This window comes from Mauremys mutica, chromosome 5, assembly GCF_020497125.1.
Source record: "Mauremys mutica isolate MM-2020 ecotype Southern chromosome 5, ASM2049712v1, whole genome shotgun sequence".
Classification (NCBI taxonomy): domain Eukaryota; kingdom Metazoa; phylum Chordata; order Testudines; family Geoemydidae; genus Mauremys; species Mauremys mutica.
In genome coordinates, this window is record NC_059076.1 from 100,837,662 (window position 1) to 100,862,680 (window position 25,019).

At 39.6% G+C, this 25,019-nt stretch overlaps 2 protein-coding genes across 12 annotated transcripts in view; one reads left to right on the top strand and one right to left on the bottom strand.

Moving 5' to 3' along the window:
* Positions 1-16,261, top strand: part of TMEM156 (transmembrane protein 156) — a 36,692-nt gene extending 20,431 nt beyond the window's left edge. For all 6 annotated transcript variants that reach the window (XM_045019112.1, XM_045019113.1, XM_045019116.1 and 3 more), the window contains 2 exons: positions 5,984-6,075; positions 14,815-16,261. In XM_045019112.1, the coding sequence (XP_044875047.1) occupies positions 5,984-6,072 (89 nt within the window). In that variant the 3' untranslated portion in view covers positions 6,073-6,075; positions 14,815-16,261. The remainder of the gene's footprint in view (positions 1-5,983; positions 6,076-14,814) is intronic.
* Positions 16,262-16,816: 555 nt separating this feature from the next.
* Positions 16,817-25,019, bottom strand: part of FAM114A1 (family with sequence similarity 114 member A1) — a 62,536-nt gene continuing 54,333 nt past the window's right edge. For 2 of the 6 annotated variants that reach the window (XM_045019110.1, XM_045019108.1), the window contains exon 15: positions 20,084-23,853. In XM_045019110.1, the coding sequence (XP_044875045.1) occupies positions 23,752-23,853 (102 nt within the window). In that variant the 3' untranslated portion in view covers positions 20,084-23,751. Of the gene's footprint in view, positions 17,065-20,083; positions 23,854-25,019 lie in introns of those variants that run through there. The other 4 variants (XM_045019109.1, XM_045019107.1, XM_045019106.1 and 1 more) reach the window with 4 other exon arrangements.

Below are 25,019 nucleotides of genomic sequence, written 5' to 3' on the forward strand. Positions count from 1 at the left end.
TCTCACTACATCTTTCACGATGTCTCTTCTGTCCCGCACTTGGACCTCAGCAACAATGGTACCGTGATCACTTCTCTTGTTAATCTTCTCCATTACTCAGCTATGCTCATTGAAGTCAATGGGATTTTTGCCGTTGGTTTCAAAGAAAGCAGGAGGAACATAGCCATAGTTAATCATGTTTTCCTAATATCTAGTCTAAACACTTCTTTCCTTTGTTTCAAACCGTTTGTCCATGTTCTGCCATCTCCTGAGACTGTGAATAACTCCCTTTATGTATTTTGATGAACTTGTACAATTTAACAGACTGTAATATCCCTCCTGAATCACCTCTTTCTTAGATGATAAATATTTAGCTATCGCAGGTTCCTCGTATATTCTAATGCTAGTATGTTGCCCCGTTATTTTTTTTTCTAGATTTTGTATCTCCTTCTAAAACGGGGGGTAATTGAAACACACATTTGTTTTACATGTTATCACTCTATGTATAAATCTAAAAAGACCATAATTTTGTTTAACAACTGCATTGCACTGAATGTGCTTATTTAGGTCCAGATCCTCAGATTTCAGTGAGAGTTAGGTGCCTAAATTCCTTTGAGGATCTGGGCCTTAGTATCTTACTTCTGCCTATAAGTCTTTCATGGATTTGCTGCTTTCTAATTAGCAGCCTCCAATTTGTATTTTTGCTGTTTATTTCCTATACCTGTCTTATTGTTCAGTGTTTGTACAGCACCCAACACAATAGGATCCTGGTCTAGCACAGGCTTCCCTAGATGCTATGATAAATAATTATAATACCTAGCAGTATTGCCTTACATTTGTTAGCACTGAATTGCAAGCCTGTTTGGTGAGAAGCAGGAGATGACTTAAGGTTGGGGAACTGTTCCCTCCCATGCAAGGAGTTGGTTTTGGGAAAGGGAATAACACAGCCCTAACTCACCCAATGTACAGGAGCTGGTTCAGGAACAGGAATTTGTTCTTGCATGAAAGCAGATTGAGAAGATGACAAGACATAATCAATTTGGGTGAATGCCCTCACATGCAGGGGCCTGCAAAGAGGCAAAAGGGGAGGGGAATGGGGCACTATAATCACTTCGTTACCAGTACTGCTGTTACAGCAGTTTAAGGAACTTGTGTATTAGGACTGTGAAGTTAGCACTGAAAGCTAGAGTCACAAGCCTCTAGTGTTTGTAATGAAATCCAGCAGAAAGAAATCAATGTGAGTGGGCAGGCCAGGTACATAACCTTGCTACAAGAAATTAAAAAGCAATTGTATGGCAGGGATAGCGTGGATTGTCTACAAAGAGAGGAAGTCATCTGTATAAAAAACAGAACTTGTGTCATCCCTTGACTGACAAGCATTCTGTTCTCAGCTCAGAACAAATGAAATGGGCTAGCAAACAAATGAATCCCCATGTCATGTGGAAATAACTCTGGGTCAAATCCTGCAGCCTTCTGAAGCACCATAGAAGGCCTTACACACTGATGTGACTTGCTGTTAGGCATATCCTAGGCATGGAAAGGCCACACAGGGTGACTCTACTCTTCTTTTGTGCCATTGCACTGGAGTTCGGGGCATACCTGTAAAATGTCCCTCAAGTTATGTGAAGGCATACAGTTTAGTTCCAAAGTTACCTCCTTCCCACATAAAGATGGCATTCACTCACTTTTATTGTTGAAACTTATTTATATCAGAAAAAAAGAACTGTGAAACTGAGGTTATGGAAAGACTTATGTGCGCTAAGGGAATGCTGCCACAGCTTTTAAATTTCCTGCATCAATAATTTTGTTGTGTTCCTCATTTTTGGTCCCTTGTCACGTATTGTCACCTATATCCCACATCAGGGCCTTGGCAGATAAGGTATTGTGGCCTGAGGCTCTATGACTATGCCCACATTTGACTAAAGCCCACGTTAAAGGATAGATTCAAAACTATAGTAGCAACTTGAAATGGCTGTGCTGGTTTTCTGGATTCCATTCCTTCCATCTGCACAGAACCCATTGATATAGCTTCAGGCAGGAATCAGTATTTGACCTTCTGAATGTACATTATTAGCAGCTCAGGGAGACTCTGGTGCATGGCTCAACTCACTGCAGGGTTGAGTGATAACCAACATACTAAACTGAGGAGGTTATTCAACTTGGTCAAAATATCTTTGTTGCAAGAAGGGAAAGAATAGTCCTGGGTTCAGAGTATTATTGATATTAATAGAAGAACCATACTGTTTAATAATTTCCATGTAATTTGATTTCCTTATCTTTTTATAGATTAACACAAACCAGGAGTCCTCTGAAATAACTCTAAATGGCAAAAAATAAAATAAAATAAAATACAAAGTCAGCAAATGGGAAAATAGTTTTAAAACTGTCTAGACTTGGGCACCTCACTGTTCATTCAGCATATTAGCAATAGCCTTGTCTTGCCAATTTCTTCAGCAGTTACAAGAGTCTCAATAATTTCTCTCTACAATCCAGTAATTTGTGGCATTTCAATTTTACCTAGAAAAGAGCAGATAGCGTCCTGTCTGTCTGAGCACTCTTGGGAATACAATTTATATTCCCAACATTTAGAGAGCTGGCTAGCTTCTGAAGATGTATTTATGAGCTTATTATTTTCATCCCTCAGGAAAGGAATCTGTCTCTGAAATCTTTTGTCTTTAGTAGCTCTCACTAATAACATTCTTGTTTTATCACAGTGCTAAACAATGCTATTGTGAACATAGTATGTCTAAGGGTTTTTTGACCATTGAGTGTCTTATGAAATCCCAGTGTAGATTTATGATGTTGAAGAAAGAACACGATATTGGTCTTAATGTTATGCTCCTTCCGCTCCAGGATACCCATTTGACTGAAAAGTTTCTTGCTTATGAACTGCTTTTACTAATACCATGGGGCTGATTATGGAGCCATTCGCTGGTTTCAAACCACCATAACTCCATTGACTTGAGTGAAGTTACTCCTGGTTTACACCCATATAGCAAGCAGAATCAAGACTACATGGAAAGAAATGCTGTTTCTCCTAAGCACTAGTTTTAAGATCTGCCATTGCCAAGATGGATTATAAATATCTACTACCTCCATTGTCTCAGAGAGGCATACTCTGACTCTTTACATATTAGAATACATTCGCCAACTAACCTGTCTTGCTCATGACAATGCAAAGTTAACTTTAATGAACTTGGGACATTTTGGTTGTTTTTTTTAAAATGAAGTTATGATACTCCTGCCTTTTAACATTATTAAATTAGCATTCACATCATAAGGGCTGAAGACAGACTATGAATAAATCCCAGTAATGTCACTGAATATAACAAAGATCATTATGTAGAAACAAATATGTAACTGAGAATTCAATAACTTGTGAATTGAGAGGTATATTTTTCCAATATGTTATTTTGTTAGGTTCATTTTACCATTACATCTATATCACTCAGCTGAAGTTTTAGGGCTATTTGTGTAATTATTTTATGAAAATGAATGTAGCCCAGGAATAGGAAAGTACACACAGTAACCAGGTAAATCAATGAAATCCTGGCCCTTAAAAGATATAAAAGATTGAACTCGACATTGAAACAATAGAGATTCTATTAATTCAAATTCCCAAATTCTGCAAACCCAAGACCAACAGAAGTTTTCACTGTGATTTTGTTTTTTAAATTTCAGTGGTAGCAGTTATTTTAAACAAATAAACATTAACCTGATATGTTTGCAAGCCAAACAGTACCACATTAAGAAACTGAAACTGATTATATAAGATAAAAGTAAAAGTGATTTAATTGACTTTCTTTGTTCAGGCAGGACACTGCATAAGTAAGCAAGCTATATAAATGATGGAAAGGAAATTGGAATATTTAAAACTCTTTCCATTTTAATTTTAACAACCTATGACATTAATAACATGGTAAATGAAATGGTTTGTTTAGTATCGGGGGTTTATATTGACAATGACCTCTAATAATGAAGGGCTGGTTTGTAACTTTACCATTTAGCCTGAATAAGGGGCAGGATGTCACTGCCCTGCACAATCTGGTCAGGAACCAAGGCTCTGAGAATCAAAACCTGGTGCTTCCCCTTCTGTGCTGGTTTTGGGGCACTGGCCAATGTGTTCAGGAGCAGATCCTGCCCACTCCCCACTGTGTTCGTCCATCCATGCCCTTCTGTGTGGGAGTAGAAGTAGCAGCCTAGCTGTGGTTGGGCTCTTACAACATGTAGACTTCAAAAATGTGGGTAGCCCATGAAAGACAGTATAGGGGCTCAGTGGCTACAGTGTGTGTAAATAAGTGAACAGGACACATTACCTCAAATCATTCAAATTTCTGCATTGTTTCCCTTATTGTCCTATTAAAAGGATAGTCCCTTGTCTCTGACATCAGAGAAAATAGTTCAAATCCTCCCTCAGCTATACCTGTGTAACCTCATTTAAGTCAATGTGGTGTAAATAAGAGCAGAATTTGGCTCAATGTATAGAACAGTGTTGGCATTCCAGGGAACTCTAAGCCCAGGCCCACCTCTCCTACCTGTTCTGCAGTATTCCTTCTTGTTGAAGAAGGCAGGCAGGATGCATCTTCAGCAATGTTAAATAGATGTGAAGACTAGTTAAGAAGGAATTTTCTTTTTTAATCTTGGCCAAGTACAACATCACATATTTGATTCTGTTCCTCCTCAGTTAATATTTGACATAGGTGAGTGGTTGTTTCTTCCTCTACAGCTTTGGTGGGTAATGCAGAGAAAAAAGCAAATCTTGTCACAATATTTACAACAGACCTCCCAGCTTTAAAGACGTGAAATTTAGACAGAAAAGTATGAAATCTAATGACTAATTTGGGTTTATTCCTGTGTTTTACAAAGGAGGATAAAAAAAATGGGTCCAAGGCAGTTTCAGAGCAACTATTTTATAGTCTGTATGTGATTTCAGATGCCCAGGTCCAGTTATAGCCACAGACAACAGGACCAGAACACTGGTCCAATATATGTCTGGGTCATTTCTCCATTTGATATACAGGCATAACGGTGGGACTCTGAAGGGAGAATGGATACATTCACAAGTCTATTTTAGCCTTGTTTTTCAAATTTAATTACTTAAACGTTGAGAGCTGAATTGTACTTTTGAATTATATTTACAAAAAGTTGAGGTGTAAATTAGAGGGCATGTTTGGACAGGATGTAGCTTAATCTAAGCAGCATAATTTGCCCTCCTCCTTGGAACATATAGAAGTTCCTTTGCAAGTTTGGAGGAGTTGTGGCTGTGCACGGAGCAGGTGGATTTGGAGTTAAGATACTATCTACATCATCCCATTTCAGATCTGCAAAAAATGTATCATATCAGATAATGCTGATCTCTTGAGTGCAAGCTTATGAAGAGTTCCCAGCAAGCTCCAATTCCTCCATTTCCTAATGGCTCAGACTCCTTATGTGGGCCCTACTAAGGTGTCTTGTCTATAGGGCAGCTTCAATGCCAGCCTGTTGGGGTGTCCTTGTACCCCTTCACTGCCACCACCACTTGCAGATGTATGTCAGTAACTGTGTGATTCCTGGGAGCACTCCATGCTCCCCCTGTAGCCACAATAGCATTTGAACAGCATGCGCCTTACCTCTGTGGGGTGGTTGTTCAGCCCCTCCATATGGATTATGCTTTGGAAAGTTCACAGATTGAAAGCTACAGAATTTTCTGCTTCCTGCTAGCTAATATACAGCTTTATATGTCGGAGGGCTTGATTTAGCCCTGAATTTGCTCTTACTAAACATGTTTCTGTATTTTCACTGGGTAAAATTTTCAAAATTTTCTAAGTGACTTAAGCACCTAAATCCAGCTGACTTTCAATGGGACTTAGACTCCTAATAGTGGGATTTTTAAAAATGTGCTTGAACAGATTAGGTGCCTAACTTTCATAGAAATCAAATGGGAGTTAGGTGCCTGAAGTGTAACATTCCTCAGATGTTTTTGCTATTTATTAATGTGGACTAAAACTATTTTCTCTTTTAACAGAACCCAACCAACGAAGACCCACAGCTATCACACAAACAGCAGAGATATTGCCTGCAATTCCTGAACATGAGCATTCTCAGCAGGTGTAGGAGGTAAACAAATACCTTAAACCTCTCAGATGATTCTGCTTTCCCATCTATTGTTAAAATCAACAGATTGACCACATGCAATATGTACTCTAAATAAATTACATCGTACTTCTGGCCAAGATGCAGGAAGTGGTGAACCTGAAAATGTTTCACGAGAGCTAGATGGCAGGAAAACAAAATCAATTTTTCTTTTAGCACCAAGACTGATCAATAAACTAATCTTTTAGTCTGTTAAACCCTGTGTGCCCCTGAAGACTTTAGCAGAAACGTTTGCACTATTTTTATGGTGTGGAGTAGTGTGTCCTGGATTTCAGAATCAAGCTGACAGTTGTTTCTGACAAGGAGTGAGGCTATGGGAACCAGAGAAAGCAGCAGGGGAAACAATTTGCTAATGAGTCCTGAAAAGAACCATGTGTTGAAATAATAAATAATTTGCTGACCAAATTCAAACGGCAAAGAAATCCACCACCATCATCATTACAGCAGTCAGCAGAAATGACTGAAGATGTGGGTTTCAGTCAGAGGTGGGCCCAACTGTGGAGTTCAGATTCACTTTCAAACTTCCTCAAAGTTCAGCAGCATCTGGATATAGGGTGCCAGTTCTAATCTCAATAGTAATGGAGACAGAGAAAAGTCTGAAAAGATATACTTACTGAAAGGTGTTTTAATGTCTGAAAATGAAATAGATCATATTTGAACAAGTAAAATCAAAATACTAATACAAAGCTGCATAGAAGAAAGGGGCCTACAGATACTTTCACAGAATTGTCATTGTATATGAAAAATTACTTAGGTTAAAAGCTTAAGAAGATCCTTCATTATTTACATACATTAAGTCTGCAGTTTTACAGAAAGGATATACTTTTGGTTTAATCATACATTTTCCTAAAAAAATTATTTGCTAAAATACAGTTTGACTTCAATAGTTCAGGTGTGTTAGGAGTATTAGTGTCAATGTAGTTTTGCTGACTTCTGCTTGCCTCTTTGGTTTTGGATATATATACATTTTTACTAATATGTGTGAACAAAGGGATTCTTACTAAGAACAAAGACACACTGTAAATGTTGCTTTTGCTTAAACCAGATGGGTTTGTTAATATAATGGAAACAGATAAGCACTGGGCATTGTGGGAATATGAGCGCAATGGGCATGGTGGGAATATGAGCGCACACGTGAAGACTGCCTCAACTCCTTATCTCAAGGCAAGGTCAAGCAACCAGTCAGGAGAGGCAAAGGAGCATTGGGGGGAAGTAAAACACTGAAAGACCAGAGAAATGCCTGCCCCTGACCGGAGTTTAACCTCACTTCTTACCCCTTGCATGGGGTATAAAAGGGGTGGGAATGAAGACCCCAACCCAGCAATCCCCGAAATGGAACATGACCATAAGTTGTTAGGGGTGTGACTAGGGGCGTGCACTGCAGGTATATTTGGGCCTGCTGAGGAGGTGGGAATGGGGACACAGGCAAGGCTTTGCAGTGTCAGAGCTGGGAAGGGGGACACTGGGAAATAGACTTTTCTGGCGTGTAGAGCTATGGATATGTTTGCTTGGAACTAATCCCAATAAACAGCGCATTGTCTGCACTTTGGACTTCTGCTCTTCTGCTTTCTGTCTGCATGACAAGAACCAGGGGAGGGGGTGAAGGGAAAACCCTCTAACAAGGAGGACCCATAGAGAAATCAGTTTGTGAACTGAAAACACTGAATTAGTTGCAGAAGTAAATGTTTTAAAAGCTATGATAGGAGACAGATGAGCTAATGACATAGCAAACACGTAGAGCTTTGATTCTGAGTGAGACTAGCTAGGTCATAGGCAGGATAATATAATACTTAAGAATATTGACCACTTATATAATGCTTTTCATTCATCATGGGATTTATGAAGGTGAAAAAGTATCACTCTCACCATTGTAAAGATGGGGAGACTGAAGTAGAGAAAGATGAAGTAACTTGCCCAAAGATACACAGAAAGTTAGTAGCAGAGATGAGAATAGACCTCAGGTCTTCTGAGGCCTAGTCCATTGCCCAGTCCTATGATACCAGCATAGACCAAAGTGGATTTGCCTCCTCTTCTGTGAAAATTTTCCCCTCCTCAGAACTCCGTCCTCCTTCTCCTCTGTACAGCATTTCCCTTCCTGTGGGAACGCCTCCTAACCATACATGTCCTCAGTGGTAGTCATCTCATTTTCAGATCCCCACCCACATATCTGTCCATTTCAGATAGACACTTCTCTCTTCTCTGCAGTGCAGAGGTCTAGTGTCTAGTGTTTAGTTGTGGCTAAGAACTGTCCCTCTGGATTTTCTAAGGTTGCAGTAGTATCTGTTACTCAGATTCATATCACTGATCCAGAGACCACACTTTAGATCTGCTCTAGTGTCAGTTTTAAATATGACTTCAGTATCGTTGCTCATTAGACTCACATCATGCTCCCTTGGTTCATAGAATAAAATGTGCAAGGAAAGAATGATGAGCTGCTATTCGTATGCCCTAACTTCTTTCATTCCCCTATGTGCGGATAAAGAGCAAAATGGCTTGTTTTTTTGCACTTGCAAAATGTGGCAATCCAGGCTAGGCAGTTTGCATTTTGGGCCTTGTTTCTGAACGTAGGGTGTTTTACAGTGTTGTGATTTACTCTCTCAGGGAGCAGATTGAAAATTTGTGCAGTGGGGCTTCCTGCCAGTCCAGTTTTCACAGACGCACTCATCTCTCTATCAAAGGCAGCTATCCTGCTCTTATTTCCAGGTAGCACAGGCCTCAGTACATGTATATGGTGTAACTCAGGATAAAATTTATTCACAGCAAGTGCCAAATAGTGTTGAGAGGAGAAGTGTGCCTATTCAACATCCCCCATAACAACAGTAGCCACCCTGTGAAGATGTAGCTGTCTGTGGTACCAACAGTAAGCTGGAGGAAAGAGAGACAAATGAGTGTCTGGTTCTTGTCATGAACCCCCAGTCTTGTTGCTGAACTCAGATCCTGCTAATGCCCTGGTGTGAAGTATTTGTCTTGCTAATAGTTAGGGACAGCTCAGTAGCCAATGACACAAAGTTATCACACACACAGTGGCAATGCCTGCTGAAGTGATTTTTTTCCTTTCTAGGGAGGAGAGACCTACTGGGTAGATGCTATAGATTTACTGCTAAGTCTATGCCCCTTCTTTTTTTGTATATATGCACTGTTCCTGGCTTTTCATTTGTTACTGCCATTGGTAAGCTCCCTGCTTTATTTTTTCTTGTTAAATGTATTCAGAGTGGAGTATCTCTCTGATTTTATCCCAAACAATATCTGACTGTCACTTGCTAAGGTGGAAACACACATTTGGCAAATCATGCTCTTTTAATTTTTTTCCTAGACCACAGTACTTGTACATCTGAGTCTGTAGATAAGGTTTGAACTAAATTTTTATTTAGTTAAGAAACACCTCTAAGGTTCACCTGAAGCTGGCTTTTATTACTGTCCAAAACACTTAGCAGAAGGGTTTGATCCAAAGCCCATTGAAAACTATGGGAGTCTTTCCATTGTCTTCAGTAGGCTTCGTATCAGACCCATTATGCAGTGTTTATCTCTGCTGACATGCTGAATACAACCAGGATATCTGAGTGAAGTTAACTCAACTGGTAACAAATGGTTTAATAAAGGTTCATCAGCTTCCAGCACTGCAGCTTTTCTGTGTGTATCTGGGTCCTAAGTTCATCCAGTCTTTGTGTGGTATTTCAGGACACTCCTCACCATATTATCTCACTGTTAGGGCCGGAGGTCACCCCTACCTTTCATGTAATATTGCTTCCATCCATTAAATGCCCTACCAGCACCCCGGTAGGAAAAATACAGGCCAAGCATCCCACATGTTGAGACAATTCTCTTCAGAACACTTTAATAGCAAATTGTAAAAGGGCATGCCTGCCTTGTAGCACCCCCTTCTGCATATGACAATGGAGGTCTGCCTCAGTTTCCCATTCTCTCTCAGGACCCTTTAAGATTGCCACACCACCTAAGGGTGTAAGACAAAATTTCCCTTGGTGGGGTTTTACTATATTAGCCTTAATAAACTTGATATAAAGTCTCTTCTACCCTACATCAAAATACAAATCTCCCTGGCCTGCAGATTCTGCCCTTGGGTTCAGAAGTTGTGCATCCCTCCTTACTTCAGGCCTGTGGTTCTGGGCCTCCAGCTGCTTCCTGCAGTAACCCTTCAGCCACCTCTATGTGGCACTTTCTCTTACCTCACTGGGCTGAGAGAGGTCCATAGCTAGCAGTCCTGGTGCTGTTTCCTGTTCCCTTCTGGCTCTTTCTAGAGATCAGCTGCCCTCTTTCAGGACCCATAAAGACTGTTAACGAGGCACAGGTGGACTGAACCCGTGACAGTATTGTTTATCCCTAATTTAAAAGGTGGGGAAACTGAAACAAAGAGAGACTATACAGAACTTTAAAGCCCACAAGTACCAAGTAGTATTGTTGTTAGTGACTATGAGATGACTTGTATTTTGGTCTGCCACTTCTGTTTTGGTCAGCAGCAAATAATTCCCGCCCCCCACCATTAGAATGAAAAGAAAAGCAGGAAGCTGAGAAGAGTGCAGGAATCTTTGGAACCTTAAATTCCAGAACATACCAGAATAGTGGTTCTCAAACTTTTGTATTGGTGGCCCCTTTCACACAGCAAGCCTGAGTGAAACCCACCTCCCCTTAAAGTTAAAAACACATATTTTATCTTTAACACTATTATAAATGCTGGAGGTGAAATGGGGTTTGGGGTGGAGACTGACAGCTCACAACCCCTCATGTAATAACCTCGTGACCCCCATTTTGAGAGTCCTGTACCAGAAGGATAACACAAAATCAGTTTACCAAAGTCAGACTGTCAGCTTCAATTCCTTACAAATAATACGGTACTTAGGACCATGAGAGGACTAATGTATAGGAAGGGGCATGTGATCAAGGTATGTTTCCTTTTCTGGCCATTCAAAAGAGAATAAGAGACAAAGAATTGCTGAAATAATAGATAAAAGAGGGCAATTAACTATGAGTCAGACCATCCTGTTCCGTGAAAAACCCATTCACTGGACAGTCTCCTGTAAAGTCTAAGAGATTTGGGGAGATGACTTTGTTTTTCATGGCTCAACCTGGAAGTTGTATGGAGCCTGATCTCCCATATAGTAACACAGAGGATTTCAACTGAGCAGACACCTTGAGTCCTGGGGGAAGCATATGCCCAGGGAATGACTTCTCCTGAACTCTATCCCTTTCCTGCTTCTAAAATGTCCTCTCTTAACCCACAGAGCCTGGACTATGTGGAATCACCACAAACTGACTGCAGGTTGCCAGTCTCCCTAATCTCTGTGGTGACCTATGCAGTATAAGAATACAGATAGATATAGCATACGGTGGAACTGTTACAGCACCCCCATTTCAGACTGTGTTGGGCCTCTGTCCCTGGCCCATGTAAGGGGAAGCAGCAGCATGTTCTCAGAAAGATCATGAAAAAAGGCATATCAGAAAATAACGTTTAAAAAGAAAATATCATTTGGGAAATTAGAACCAGACATGAAACCAAGGGTCAGCACCACCCTGTTGCGTGATGGACACGTGACAAAATTACGTGTGTGTATGTGTGTGTGTGTTTGAAAAATTACCACAAACCTCAACATTTTTACCATGGACACTTGTGTCCGTGTATGGACACATTGCTGACCCTTGCAGGAAACTGACAATTCATGAATGAAATCCTACACTTTCACCTCTGAAAAGAGCAATATGCTAAAGTCAGCTGGATACAGAGATGCCTTTTATAAAAAAAATGTGCACACATTTTCCTAGTTGTTGCTAGATTAAATTCACGCCATATAAATCAATATTACTGAACATGTTTTATTTACTGCATGTGTCTCTTTGGCAACAAAAGCTCCAAGGGCAGGAGGGGATAACCCCAGTGTCCTGTCCCATATTTGTTCTTTTAATAAAGTAGACTAATGTCCAAGGCTGTATGAGGGCTACTGTGGGACACACATTAAAGTTTATTCTTTTTTCCTACATAATTCTGGCACCATCAGTACTTTACATTGCAAAGTGCTTTGAGGTCCCTTGGATATGGACAAAGCGTCATTGTAATTTATTAGTTTTATTGTGCCATGGTGCTTCACTATCAAATAAGACAGGTCACTCTCCCAAGGGGTTACAATCTAAGGATCTGATACTGTTCAGTTTGCAGGACGGAGGTCTAAGATAGTTGCTGCACAGTTAAGGGTGACAAACAAAAGGAGGATGTGGTTATAAGAAAGATTAAACTTCCTATAGCAAAGATAATCAGAAAAGAGAACCTGATTCTTTCCCTTATGTAAAATATAATGGTAGCTTGCGGGAGCAGAGCCTTGCAGGTGCGGTAGGTCATTTCTGGACAATTAACTGAAAGGAGCTACATAAAATCCCAAACCCCATTCCATTTAATTTTGATCTTTTTTTAAAGGGACCCTAGCAATCTAGCTGTGTTGGGCCTGATCTAAAGCCCACTGAAATCAACAGGAGTCTTTCAATTGTCGTCAGTGGGCTCTGGATCAGGCCCCTCCTGCATTACTGGAAAGCATTCAGATACCAGGATTATAGGCTCAGTAGAAGAACATTAATAGAATAGGCAACTAACAATAAAGTGAATTAGAATAGTTTCAAGTAGACTTCTGCCTCAGTTTCCCTGTCAGTTTTCTGTGGTTGTGGTTTTAAAATCACATCTTCCTTACCTCTGAGTAAAGACTCACTCAAACAGTAGGAAAAAATGACTACTTAATTGTGAAGCTGACAAATCACATGTAAATGTAAAAACTAAATATGCTGGTGATAGGGGAGGAGACAAAAATAATGTTTGTCTGTTTTAGGAATCTTAAATGTTTATTTGTAAAAAATAGGCAAAATATTCAGACAAAAATATGATTTTTAAGTTGATGGGGACCCTTTGATTTTCCTTAAAATATCTAATGCCAGTTATACTCCGGGATACAGATTTTGTGCTGCTTTGCTATATTTGCATAATACTATAGTTAAATGTGGTGGGTTGGTGAGACTGAATGCAGTGATTTTTAGTCTTTGTAGCATTTAATATGCCAATTAGCCATTTTTGCAATGTGTTGCCCTCGATCGCTGTATACAACTTTCTGGACACAGATTCAGGTCAGCATATGGCCCCAAATATTGTAATGAATGCATTACAGGCAAATCAGTTACACATTTATTTTCTAAATATCAGAGTGGAAAAGTTATTTTCTGCCCTTTTTGCCTCATTATATGTAATTTAATATGTAAATTAAGATTTAAAATCCATTATGTCTGTTAGTGTAATATGACTTCTGGCATCACAGATTGCTGAGTATGTTTCAGAATATTTGACACAACTAGCAGCTTCTGCTTAAAACACACACAGCACAATGTACTTTCCTCCATATCTCAGGATCCATCAGAAATTTAGAAGCTGTTAAAAGAAGGATTTAGTCTTTACATTGCTTTGGTTGCAGGAGTGCCAGATTTGGCTGCAATGGGCACTACACAAACAGTTAAAAATTGCTGCCTTCCATTAGCTGGCACCAATTTTGGATGCATTCTGTCCTGCTTATATTTGTCATTTTTTAGCTCACCTCAGCAGTTGCTTCAACCAATACAAATCCCCATCCTCAGAAACACTTTTTACCAAAAGCTCCTATGGGGTAATGTGAATGAAAAATAAGGTCAGAGAGAAAGATACTCTAGCTGGGATCCCAAACAGGTTAATTGCCAGAATGGGAGGCAGCCCATCTTTTGCTTTATCACTCAAGGTGGGAATATGAGATACATCTCAGTGCTAAAGATGGACTTGACTTAGCTCTGGACATTGTCAGAGTTTGGTGTTGCTCAGATATGGGGTTCTCCTTTGCCCCATTAGAGATAAGGACTAGCTATCAGGTCTGGATAATTTTCTGCAGCCCAGCTTCCCAAAGCCTGGCTGTGACACCTCACTCATTGAATATTAGACTTTCTTTCATTTGCAAATGAGGAAATGGCTGCCCTCATTTAATTATTGACAAGCCTGTCCCTTGGTATGCTGGCATCCTAGATAAGGATGGGATTTGATTCCTGATTCAATCTCTCACTTGTTTGCTGCTCCTTTCCTCTCACTAGTTGGTTTGGTCCCATTTTTCTGTCATTTCCTCTTTCAAAAGGGTGTCCCCGGTTGTGCTCACTCACCTCCAGTAGGCATCTATTAATTCTCAAAAATACCCCCAGCATCCGCAGCACCAGTTGCAGTGATGCATCCAGAAGCTATCTTGGCAGTCAGCTTGGCAGTCAGCGTAAAGGATTCTGGGGTTCACTTGTCATAAAAAACCACAACTGAGCAGACACACAGATACCTTTTTTCATTATTTGGGTGAGGGAAATTTTCATGTGCAGAATCTCAATAGCCAGGAAAGAGCAGTTAGGGACGGGCCTGTTGGTAGGTAGTGACCACTGTATCCCCTTTACATTGGGTATCCTGGGCTATCAGGGCTTTAGAATTCCCTGGCTATTGATTTTGCTCCTGTATGAAGCATTTCCTTCATTTTGTCTGTTTTTCATTAGAATTTTTTTTCTTTTGTGATAAAACGGAAAATTCAGTACAGTGAAAGTTACAAGAAAACTACATTTATTAAATACGTTATAAGGGGATCTACTAAACATAAAGTAAATGAGAAATGGCTCTCCTTTTTCTCCCACATTCCTTTTATCTGATAATAGTTTCTTCTTCAGTTTCAGGCATTCCAGTATGAAACATAATCGATACACCATGAAAAGAAGCCATCTTCATTTCCAATACATCCTTCCTGGCTACCTTAGCCAGCTCTTATTCCTAAAAATGCCAGGAACCTCAGTTAACAGGATTTTGTATTAATCAAAACCACTCTATTAAAATACGAACAATGGATAAACTGATATGGTGCTGTAGCATCAACCTCAGTGGAAGACTATAGATTTCATATCTATTTTGGGTTCATTCACGATTTATACTTACTCACAAAGTTGAGAGGTTATCCTTGCTATAATTTTTCTTTCCAGCTGAGAAGAAACTCAATTTGTATTCTCTGTGAAAAAATGAGACCGTTTTAAATGGAAAAATATGTATATTTTGATGGACCATGGATGTTAGTTTGTGTAATGTGAATGTCATAGGTCACAATGATCCTTAAAGGTGTCTGGCTGCTGCTGAAGAAGCAAGAAGGGTCACACATCATGGGCTAAATCTTGACGCTCAATGTGAATACAAAGGAACTTTTGCAGTGAAGTCAATGAGAGTTTTGCATGCACAAAGACTGCAGGATCTTAATGGGTTAAGGGAAAAATGTGGATAAATAGTGCAGATTTGGCTCCAAACTATAAAACCAATTTTTTTAAACAACTCATTAGCAGCACCAAATGGATTTGGTACTACTTGATAGATTGCAATCCTATTTTTGCGCCAGTTTAGGTCATTAGTATTCAGACTCATTATCTCCTGCAACTTTTCCTTACTTTTCATTTATTACTGCTCCTTTGAGTGTAGTGGAGCTGTTTGGGCTGATCAGGGTCCCAAACTCATTCTGTGCTTACACATTATTTGTGGGTACAATTTAGCCATAAATTACCACCAAGAGACTGAAATTGCAGAGCCAGGGCTTCTAACTCCCTTGTGCTAAATCCGTCAGGATGAACAGATTGTAAACTGCCCATTGCAAATATGATATGCAGCAATTTAGCATCATGTTAATACTTCATAACCTCCATCTCTTACATTTATATGGCTCTTCCCTCCAGAAGCTTTCTGAAATTGCTTCTCTAGTCATTACATTGTACCGAGCAGTTCAGATTTAATAGGAACAATTGTGAACATTAGTTTTTGAATGTCTGAGCCTATTTGAAATTTTTATATCTAGTTGGATAAACTTGAAATATTTATTTCTACTGCTTGTGTTGTCATATTACAAAAAATCCAGGAAAAAACCTTGATTTTTTTGAGTCTTTGGGGCTGACATGTTTAGTTGTAATAATAACTTCAAACCTTCCAGAAATGGCCTCTGAAATATAGTATATAAAATAAACTTTTGCCTCTATTGGTGTGGTTTTCTTTATTGAAACTTACAGATTGAAGAGTGATGTTTAGGTTATCTTAAATCAATGACAGATTGCTAGTGCTTTTCTAGTGAGGATTTAAATGCTTCAAGGGATGGCACTTCCATTGCTTTCTATAGAAGATTACTCAATAACTGAAAGAGATCTCACTGTCAGGAATTTTTTTCTTCATATAAGCCTATTTTTTCTTTAATTTAATTTCATTACTTCTGCCAGACCCCATTATACCAGCCTATACAATTCCTCTTTCTCCCTCCTTAGATGTCATTGGGCTAGTTATTTGATTTCCTCCTTGTCAATCCATCCATACCTTTTTGTTGCTCTCTTCCAAATTGTCTGTATCATTCTGGTACTGAGGTGTCCATACTTGAGCACATTATTTCATGTGTGCTATTTCATGGCTTGTGATGAGGATGACTATTACCACCTTGCCCTGTGATGCAGGCAAATATTATCTCTCTGTTTTAATAATTCTTTTCAAAACACCAGTATCAAACAGAAACTGAGAAGATCTAGTATCTTTCTGTCCCAGGACTTCATCTCCCTGTGACTGAAATTTACTTTCTTTCATCTTGGCATGTGAAAATTCCCCTTTCATGTGTGCCCAGCTGTGGGTAAGGACATCAGTGGGAGAATGAAGAGGCATCAGGTTATCAGATGCAGCACAAGAAAATAGCAAGAAAATAATGCAATGAGGCAGTTATCTCAGAACACATATGATATATTCTTAAGGAAGTGCAATGAAGGGGTGTGTGCAGGGATGTGCATGAATTTCTTCAGTCCCCTCTTCTTGACAGGAGGTGCTTCCTGCTCAGTCTCCTTCCCACGAGGTTCCTGCTCCATGGCTCCAACCAAGAAGCCCAAGAAGGTGGTGCGAGGCCGGTCTCCAACCTCCCGCAAGGGAAAGGATAAGACTGAGTGAGCATGGTAGAATTATCAATAATGCAGAAAAGGCAAAAGTGTCCAATAAATATTTTTGTTCTGTATTTGGGGAAAAAAACCAATGCTATAGTTTCATCATAGGATGATAACACTGTTTCTGTTCCACTAGTATTTCAGGAGGATGTTAAACAGGAGCTACTAAAGGTAGACATTTTTAAACCAGAAGGCCCAGAAAGCTTGCATCCAAGAGTTTTCAAAAAGCTGGCTGAGGAGCTTACTGGACCATTAATGCTGATTTTCAATGAATCTTGGAACATTGAAGAAGGTCCAGAAGACTGGAAGAAAGCTTATGGTGTGCCAATATTTAAAAGGGGTAAACGGGATGACCCTGGTAATTATAGGCCTCTCAGTCTGACATCAATCCTCGAAAAGATAATGGAGTGGCTGATAGGGGACTCAATAAGCAAACAATGGCTAAATGTAAAGGTGTATATGTAGGAACAAAGGATGTAGACCATACTTACATGATGGGGGACTGTATCTTGACAAGCAGAGACTCTGAAAAAGATTTTGGGGTCATTTTGGCCAGGGCCAGCTCCAGGCACCAGCCCAGTAAGCGGGTGCTTGGGGCCAGGGGCGGCTCCAGGCCCCAGCACGCCAAGTGCGTGCTTGGGGCGGCATGCCGTGGGGGGCGCTCTGCTGGTTGCCGGGAGGGCGGCTTGCCTGCGGAGGGTCCACTGGTCCTGCGGCTCCGGTGGACCTCCAGCTTCGGTGGAGCCGTGGGACCAGCGGACCCTCCACAGGCACGCCTGCAGGAGGTTCACCGGAGCCGCGGGACCGGCGACTGGCAGACCGCCCTTCGTGGCATGCCACCGTGCTTGGGGCGTCGAAATGTCTAGAGCCGCCCCTGCTTGGGGCGGCACATCCGGCTCTTCGGCGGTGGGTCCCTCACTCCCTCTCGGAGTGAAGGACCCGCCGCCGAATTGCCACTGAAGACTGAAGCGGTGGCGGTAGAGCTCCTGCAGATCGCAATCGTGGCTTTTTTTTTTTTCCTGCTTGGGGCGGCAAAAACCCTGGAGCCAGCCCTGATTTTGGGGTCATCAGCTGAACATGAGCTTACAGTGTGACTCTGTGACTGAAAGGGCTTATACCATCATGGTATGCATAAACAGGGGATTCTCAAGTAATAGTAGAGTGGTCATTTTACCTCTGCATTTGGCATTGGTGTGGCTGTGGCTGGAATACTGTGTCCAGTTCTGGTGTCAACAATTCAAAGAGGATGTTGATAAATTGGAGAGCATTTAAAGAAGAGCCATGAGACTGGTTAAAGGATTAGAAAACCAGTTTTCTAGTGATAGACTCAAGGAGCTCAATCTATTTACCTTAACAAAGAGGCAGTGAAGGGGTAACTTGATTAGTCTGTAAGTACCTACATGGGAAACAAATATTGGATAATGGGCTCTTCTGTCTAGCAGAGAAAGGTATAGAACACTCCAATGGCTGGAAGTCAAAGCTAGACACATTCAGATTGGAAATAAGGTGTACATTTTTAACAGTGAGGGTAATTAACCATTTGAACAATTTACCAAGGGTTGTGGTGGATTCTCTATCACAGGCAATTTTAAAATCAAGGTTGGATGTTTTTCCAAAAGCTATGCTTTAGGAATTATTTTGGGGAAGTTCTATGGCCTGTGTTATACAGGAGGTCAGGCTAGATGATCAGAGTGGTCCCTTCTGGCTTTGGAATCTATGAATACTTTGCAGCCAAATGCACCTCCACCCTGTCATGCACAAGAGAAAGACCCGTCATTTACTTGTGCGTAGTGTCCTCATGCTTTCCCTTTTCAATCGCAGCAGCTTTCATTCATAGAGTTACAATTAGCCCTTGTTATGGGGTTTGTTTTGTTTTCTACAGTTTATGCACTTTACTATGATGTTATATAGGTAATAGTCTCATTAAGTTCTGGGGGAGTAGGGGGGAAACAATTAAGAACCGGAATTAATAGAGCTCAACTCCATTAGAGAATCTTCTCCAAAGATGGTAATGGGACACAATCAAAGTGGGGCACCTCCTCTATTGCTGATTTTTTAGCAGGTCTGCACTTTGGAGAGAAGGGTTGGAGGTAAATATGATGGGGGAAGTGAGCATTGCAGATCAAGTTTGATCAGTTCTTTCAAAGTAACTGCCCTCATTCCTTTGTGTTTTATTTCTTTGAATGTTCTGATCTTTGCCTCATCTTCTGCATGCTCATGCTTAATTTTTGTTTTACTTCAGAAAGGCTGTGACTCAGATCCTGCTGGAACTAATTAGATGTCATCTCTTCAATATTTTAAGCAATGTTCAGCACTTTAAAAAAAAGTCTCTTCTGGTACTGTCATCAGAACTTTTAAAAAAATCTCCCTTTTGCCACAGATCAGGTCCTTTTTTTCTCCCTGCCTGGCTTGGGAATACAGCTGAAATTATGACTGTTTTCATTTTAATTCCACATTTATGCGCACTCATCAACAACCATGAGTTACAGCAATATTGTTGATATGCTGAGTCAGGTATCAAAATAATGGAAAAGCATAGGTTCTATGACAAGAGTGGTTATTTTAGTCCTCATATTCTCAGTAGCAGAATTTGATTTTTCGGTAAATGAATTATACTTGTTTAAAGTCCAGAGGGCTTTCCAGTCACATTGCAACAATTTCCAAGTAGGTCAGATTAGTTGACAGTGTCTCTTTAAGCCTTGCTCTGAGATGGCTTTAAAAAGATCTCAGAAAAGTCCTTACCCAGTCTTTCCATTCCTCTGAGACCAATAGAAGAGACAGGGCTGTCATTCTGAATTAAAAATAGAATGTCTAATAAATACTACTACTAGTGGGTGACTGTTCATGTGATAAAAAGTGCTTCTGTGAGTCAGACAAAGGTAAAAGTTCTCTAATGTGTCAAACAGGACTCGTCTACCTTTCAGACTCATTGAAGTTGTTATGAAGCCTGACCTGCTGATGACACTGGCATCGTTAATAAAACATCTGAAATGCTGCTGGCTGCAATCATTTATTACAAGTAAAAAAGAAAGAGGTATGTTTTACAATTTAGAAAAAGATAATCAGTGGATAATCTAAAGGACTTCAAAAAAGTAGAAGCGGCAGTTCCTTTGTTCAGTGGTGTTAGGCAGTGGATGCTGTAGTGTAGGAGTCAGTCACTGAGAAAAGCCATTTAATTGAACAGCAAATAGCAGCAATAAATAAATTATACCTTTCTTTTTTCCATTTTGGAAAAAAAATGCAAATACTTTTGATACAGACATACAAAAAATGCCCTGTCAAATAGTGTGAAACCAAACTAAAGTTGAGCTAGAAGCAGTCACCTGAAATAGTTGGGATTATTTGCAGGTTTGCAAATGTGCAGACATTCCAGCTCAACACACTTTTTCTATACAATGTGTGTAAAAGCCTAGTTTATTCTGAAGCCTTCGTCTCTGGATACTAAAAGTGTTCATAAAAGTGAATCATTACGCAACAACTAAATATCATGTTCTACAATATGAAAAATTGGTTTGTCCATGAGTATAAGTGACTTTCATAAACAAGATTTTTTTAAATTAAATATTTAGGATTTAGTAGTTTGAGATTTTCTTTGTGCAGATTTTACAAGGAATTATATATATCGTTTTCTTTTTCAAAAAAATTCTTTTCACTTAAGGTCAAAGCACTGATACACTACATGCATAATTTAAGTAGTACAGTGTTCTAAAGGCCACCTTAAATAAGAAATCCCCTGTCTCAAATAATTCCCCTCAACAGCTCCTAACTGTATCCCCTAGGGTTTTCCATACAATTCTGTTCAACCTTTAGTTAAAAGAACATTTTTATTAGACAACCAATTTTCACTGTTCCCTTGTCAGGTTCAACTATATGTATCTTGCTCTGAACGCCAGAGGAAACCTGAGACACTTGCCCAATTTTAAATCCAAAAAGATTAACCTCCGCATAGGGGTAATATGAAACTGCCATAACTATTCCTTAGAAATGATTCATTTGGCAGCAATATCACACTTACCTATACCTAATGCACAATTCTGATAAGTCTGGTTTGAACTGAAAGGCTTTTCTCAACTATAATTAATGGTCAGACTAATTTAAAGTCAATAACATCTAAGACATAATAACTGATAAATAAAGGCACTTTACTTTTTGTGATACTCTCCCTTTAAAATGAAAACAGGATTTTAATCATGCACGATATACCGGTTTGACAACATTGTGATTAAACAAAAATATTGCTTTAAATAACGAGTAGGGCACTAGGCCTTGGAGGCATGCATACATCCCAATGCACCCGTGGTGGATTTGTGCCCTTTAAAATTGGGAGCTGCAGGTGCAGGGCACATGACTAGGAGAAAACCTGTGACCTGGTATATGGAAACGAAGTACAAAGCTTCTTCTCTCTGGGGCAGGGGACCAAAAAGGAGAGACCCAGATCCTAGGAAGTTAGTGTGGGTCTCTCTGTAGTAGCTAGGTGGGGCTATCAACGGGAAAAGGTGTCCTCTCCCTTCCCAACTGGATGATGCTGGGGAAAATTTGGGCAGTTAATACCTAATATTTCAAATTTATTTGCTTTTGTTTTGGGACTAGTATTTGGAAATAAAACAAGCCTTGAGGAAGGAGGGCTAGTGTTGAGAGCTTTATTCTACCTTCCCAGCCCGTAAGTTTGCCTACCACTTTACAGTATCTTTTCTATACTTTCCCAAGTGCCCCTCTTTGTTTTATATTGGGCTATTATTTCAAGATGGTGTAAGTAATAATGAATGTCAGGTTTAGCTTGCCAAGTTCTGCTGCACAGGCAGAATAGAAATTGTGCATAACAAACCACAGAACTACATAATGAGTATCTCCCATCTAAATGATGAAATATTAAACATAGTCACTACACAGGTGACAGCAGAATATGGACCTCATTATGTAAGGCAGAGACACAGACTTGCTTTCTGTCATCTCTTATTTAGGCTCCCTACAGTTACCATGCCTAGGCAGATACATGGCTTCTCATTTCTAACCAATACAATTATAACATTTCCGAGTATTCTATTCTGATTATGTTTATGATGTGTGAACACATTGCTTCAATGGTTAAATACATTCAGATGTTAGCTACAATTTTACAATATTTAAATAGAGCTCATCACTATATCAATATGAAAAATTACAGTGTAGCTTAGAAAAATGTAATAAACATGGACAATTCAAGAGAACTGGCTACTTAAATAACTGAAGGTTTCTACTGCCATGAAGTAATAATTTTAACCTGGCCAAAATAAACTCTGAGGCTGAAGACTGTGAATTTATTAAGCCCAAGATATGGATATCATCAAGTTTAACACAAGAACCCTTAAATTACTGTTATACTGAAATATGCTTTCCGCCCTCTCAGGTTGGTTTTGTGCACAGAATTCCTCTTCCATGTTCCCACAACATGCTTCAACTTGTGACCTCCCTGCCTTGTCTTTCCCAACTCAATCTTCTCATAACTCCTTCTTCTCCTCTTTGACCCTTATAGGAAAACTTAGTTCCAATCCCTCCCTAGCAGTAATCCCTTTTATTTAAAAAACTGTATTTAAAATCCACATTTAGGTGAAATGATAGATTGGGGAGAAGGATGAGAAGATGAGGCAATACGTTTGTCATGGGCACACAGATTGGGAGTTCCAAGGGCAACTGCCAACCAAAGTGAAGGGATTTGCTAAATTACTGTGTAGTTGTAAAGTATCAGAGGGGTAGCCGTGTTAGTCTGGATCTGTAAAAGCAGCAAAGAGTCCTGTGGCACCTTATAGACTAACAGACGTATTGGAGCATGAGCTTTCGTGGGTGAATACCCACTTCATCGGATGCATGTGTAGTTGTAGAGTATGATTACTCTACAAATCCCTCTACTCTGACCTATAATGTCTTTCGGCCAATCAGAGATAAGGGACTGGCATAAATACAATAGGTATACAATTGTGGGTCAGCACATGTACAGTTTTGCCTGTGCTCTAACTGGCTCAGACAATTTCACTTCAGTATAATGTCTGATATGCATATTTTTCAGAATTTTCATTAGCTGAAGTTTGCTTAATGTTGTACAGCTCTTTGAACACCAAAGCATTGTATGAGTGCTAAGGATTACTATCAGACTGTCACTGAAAAAATAATGTTGGAATGCTCAAAACAGAGTTCATTTGCTTAAGTTAACTTGAGAGTTAATGCAGGTTAAATACAGAAACTAACTTTCAAAAGTAAACATTTTAAACTGAGAATTAAAATTGGGAATTTTGAAATGGTGCATCTGGACCAAAATGTTTAAAAAACATTGTTTTCAAATGTCCTTCAGACATCACTGTTTAGAATTGAAAGTGTCAACATTAATTACCTGCTTCATATTGAAGTCAATACTAACTTCAATAAACACTTCATCAGTTTAAACTGATGTGAAGAATATACAATAACTTGAAAAGAAATTACCTATTCTAATAACTACATCTAGTTAAAGAATTTGTATTTGATTTTTCTCAAATATTTTTCAGTACTGCCTGTGCAAAATGGCTTTTAGTGTCCTCAAAAGGCCCCTCTGTGGCCAGACGTCTTTTGTGCCATCTCTTCAAATTGCATACATTAAAGAGATTAGGTTTGTGGTTTCTTTTACACACAGTGATGACAACTGCTGGGAAACTTTCACTCTTGTGCTTTCAAACAATTGATCTGGATATGTGAAATCTGAAGAACTGGAAGCAATAGCTGGAAAGCATCCTGAATATAGGTAGTGCTGTTGCAGCCCTAATGAGAGAAAAGATGTGATTCAGTAACATATTTTTCATCTATCTCAGTGACTCTATTCATACTCAGTCTGGTTGATGGTACATCAGGATACAAATTCATGTGAGATTTTAAAAGCTCTATCCAAGTACACTGGAAATCACAACAAGAACAGCCATACGGAGTCAGACCAATGGTCCATCTAGCCCACTATCCTGTCTCCGACAGGAGCGAGTGCCAGATGCTTCAGAGTGAATGAACAGAAGAGGGCAATTACAAGTGATCTACCCCTTATCCTCCAGTCCCAACTTCTGGCAGCTGGAGGTTTACGGATACCCAGAGCATAGGGTTGCATCCTTGACCATCTTGGCTAGTAGCCATTGATGGATTTATCTTCTGTGAACTTATAAAATTCCATTTTGAACCCAGTTTTATTTTTGGCTTTCACAAAATCCCCTAGTAATGAGTTCCACAGTTTGACTGTGCATGGGGTGAAGAAGTACTTCCTTGTGTTTGTGTTAAACCTGATGCCTATTTAATTTTATCGAGTGACCTCTAGTTCTTGTGATATGTGAAGAGGTAAATAATACTTGCCTATTCATTTTCTGCATAACATTCATGATTTTATAGACCTCTTTCAGTCCCCCCTTACTTGTCTCTTTTCTCAGATGAACAGTCCCAGGCCTTTTAATCTCTCCTTCTATGGAAGATGTTCCATACTCCTAATCTTTCTGTTGTCATTCTCTGTACCTTTTCCAATTCTTATATCTCTTTTGAGATGGGGTGACCAGAATTGCATGCAGTATTCAAGGTGTGGGCATACCATGGATTTATATAGTGGGATTATATCTTCTGTTTTATCGTCTATCCTTTTCCTAATGGTTCCTAACATTGTTAGCTTTTCTGACTGCTGTTATACATTGAGTGGATGTTTTCCAAGAACTAGCCACAATGATTCCAAAATCTTTGAGTGGTAACAGCTCATTTGGACCCCATCATTTTGTACATATATTTGGGATTGTTTTTCAATGTGCGTTACTTTGCACTTATCAACACTGAATTTCATCTGCCATCTTGTTGGCAAATCACACAGTTTTGTGAGATCCCTTTGTAACTCTTTGCAGTCAGCTTTGGACTTACAAAATTAAGATAGTTACCATCTGCAAATTTTGCCATCACACTGTTCA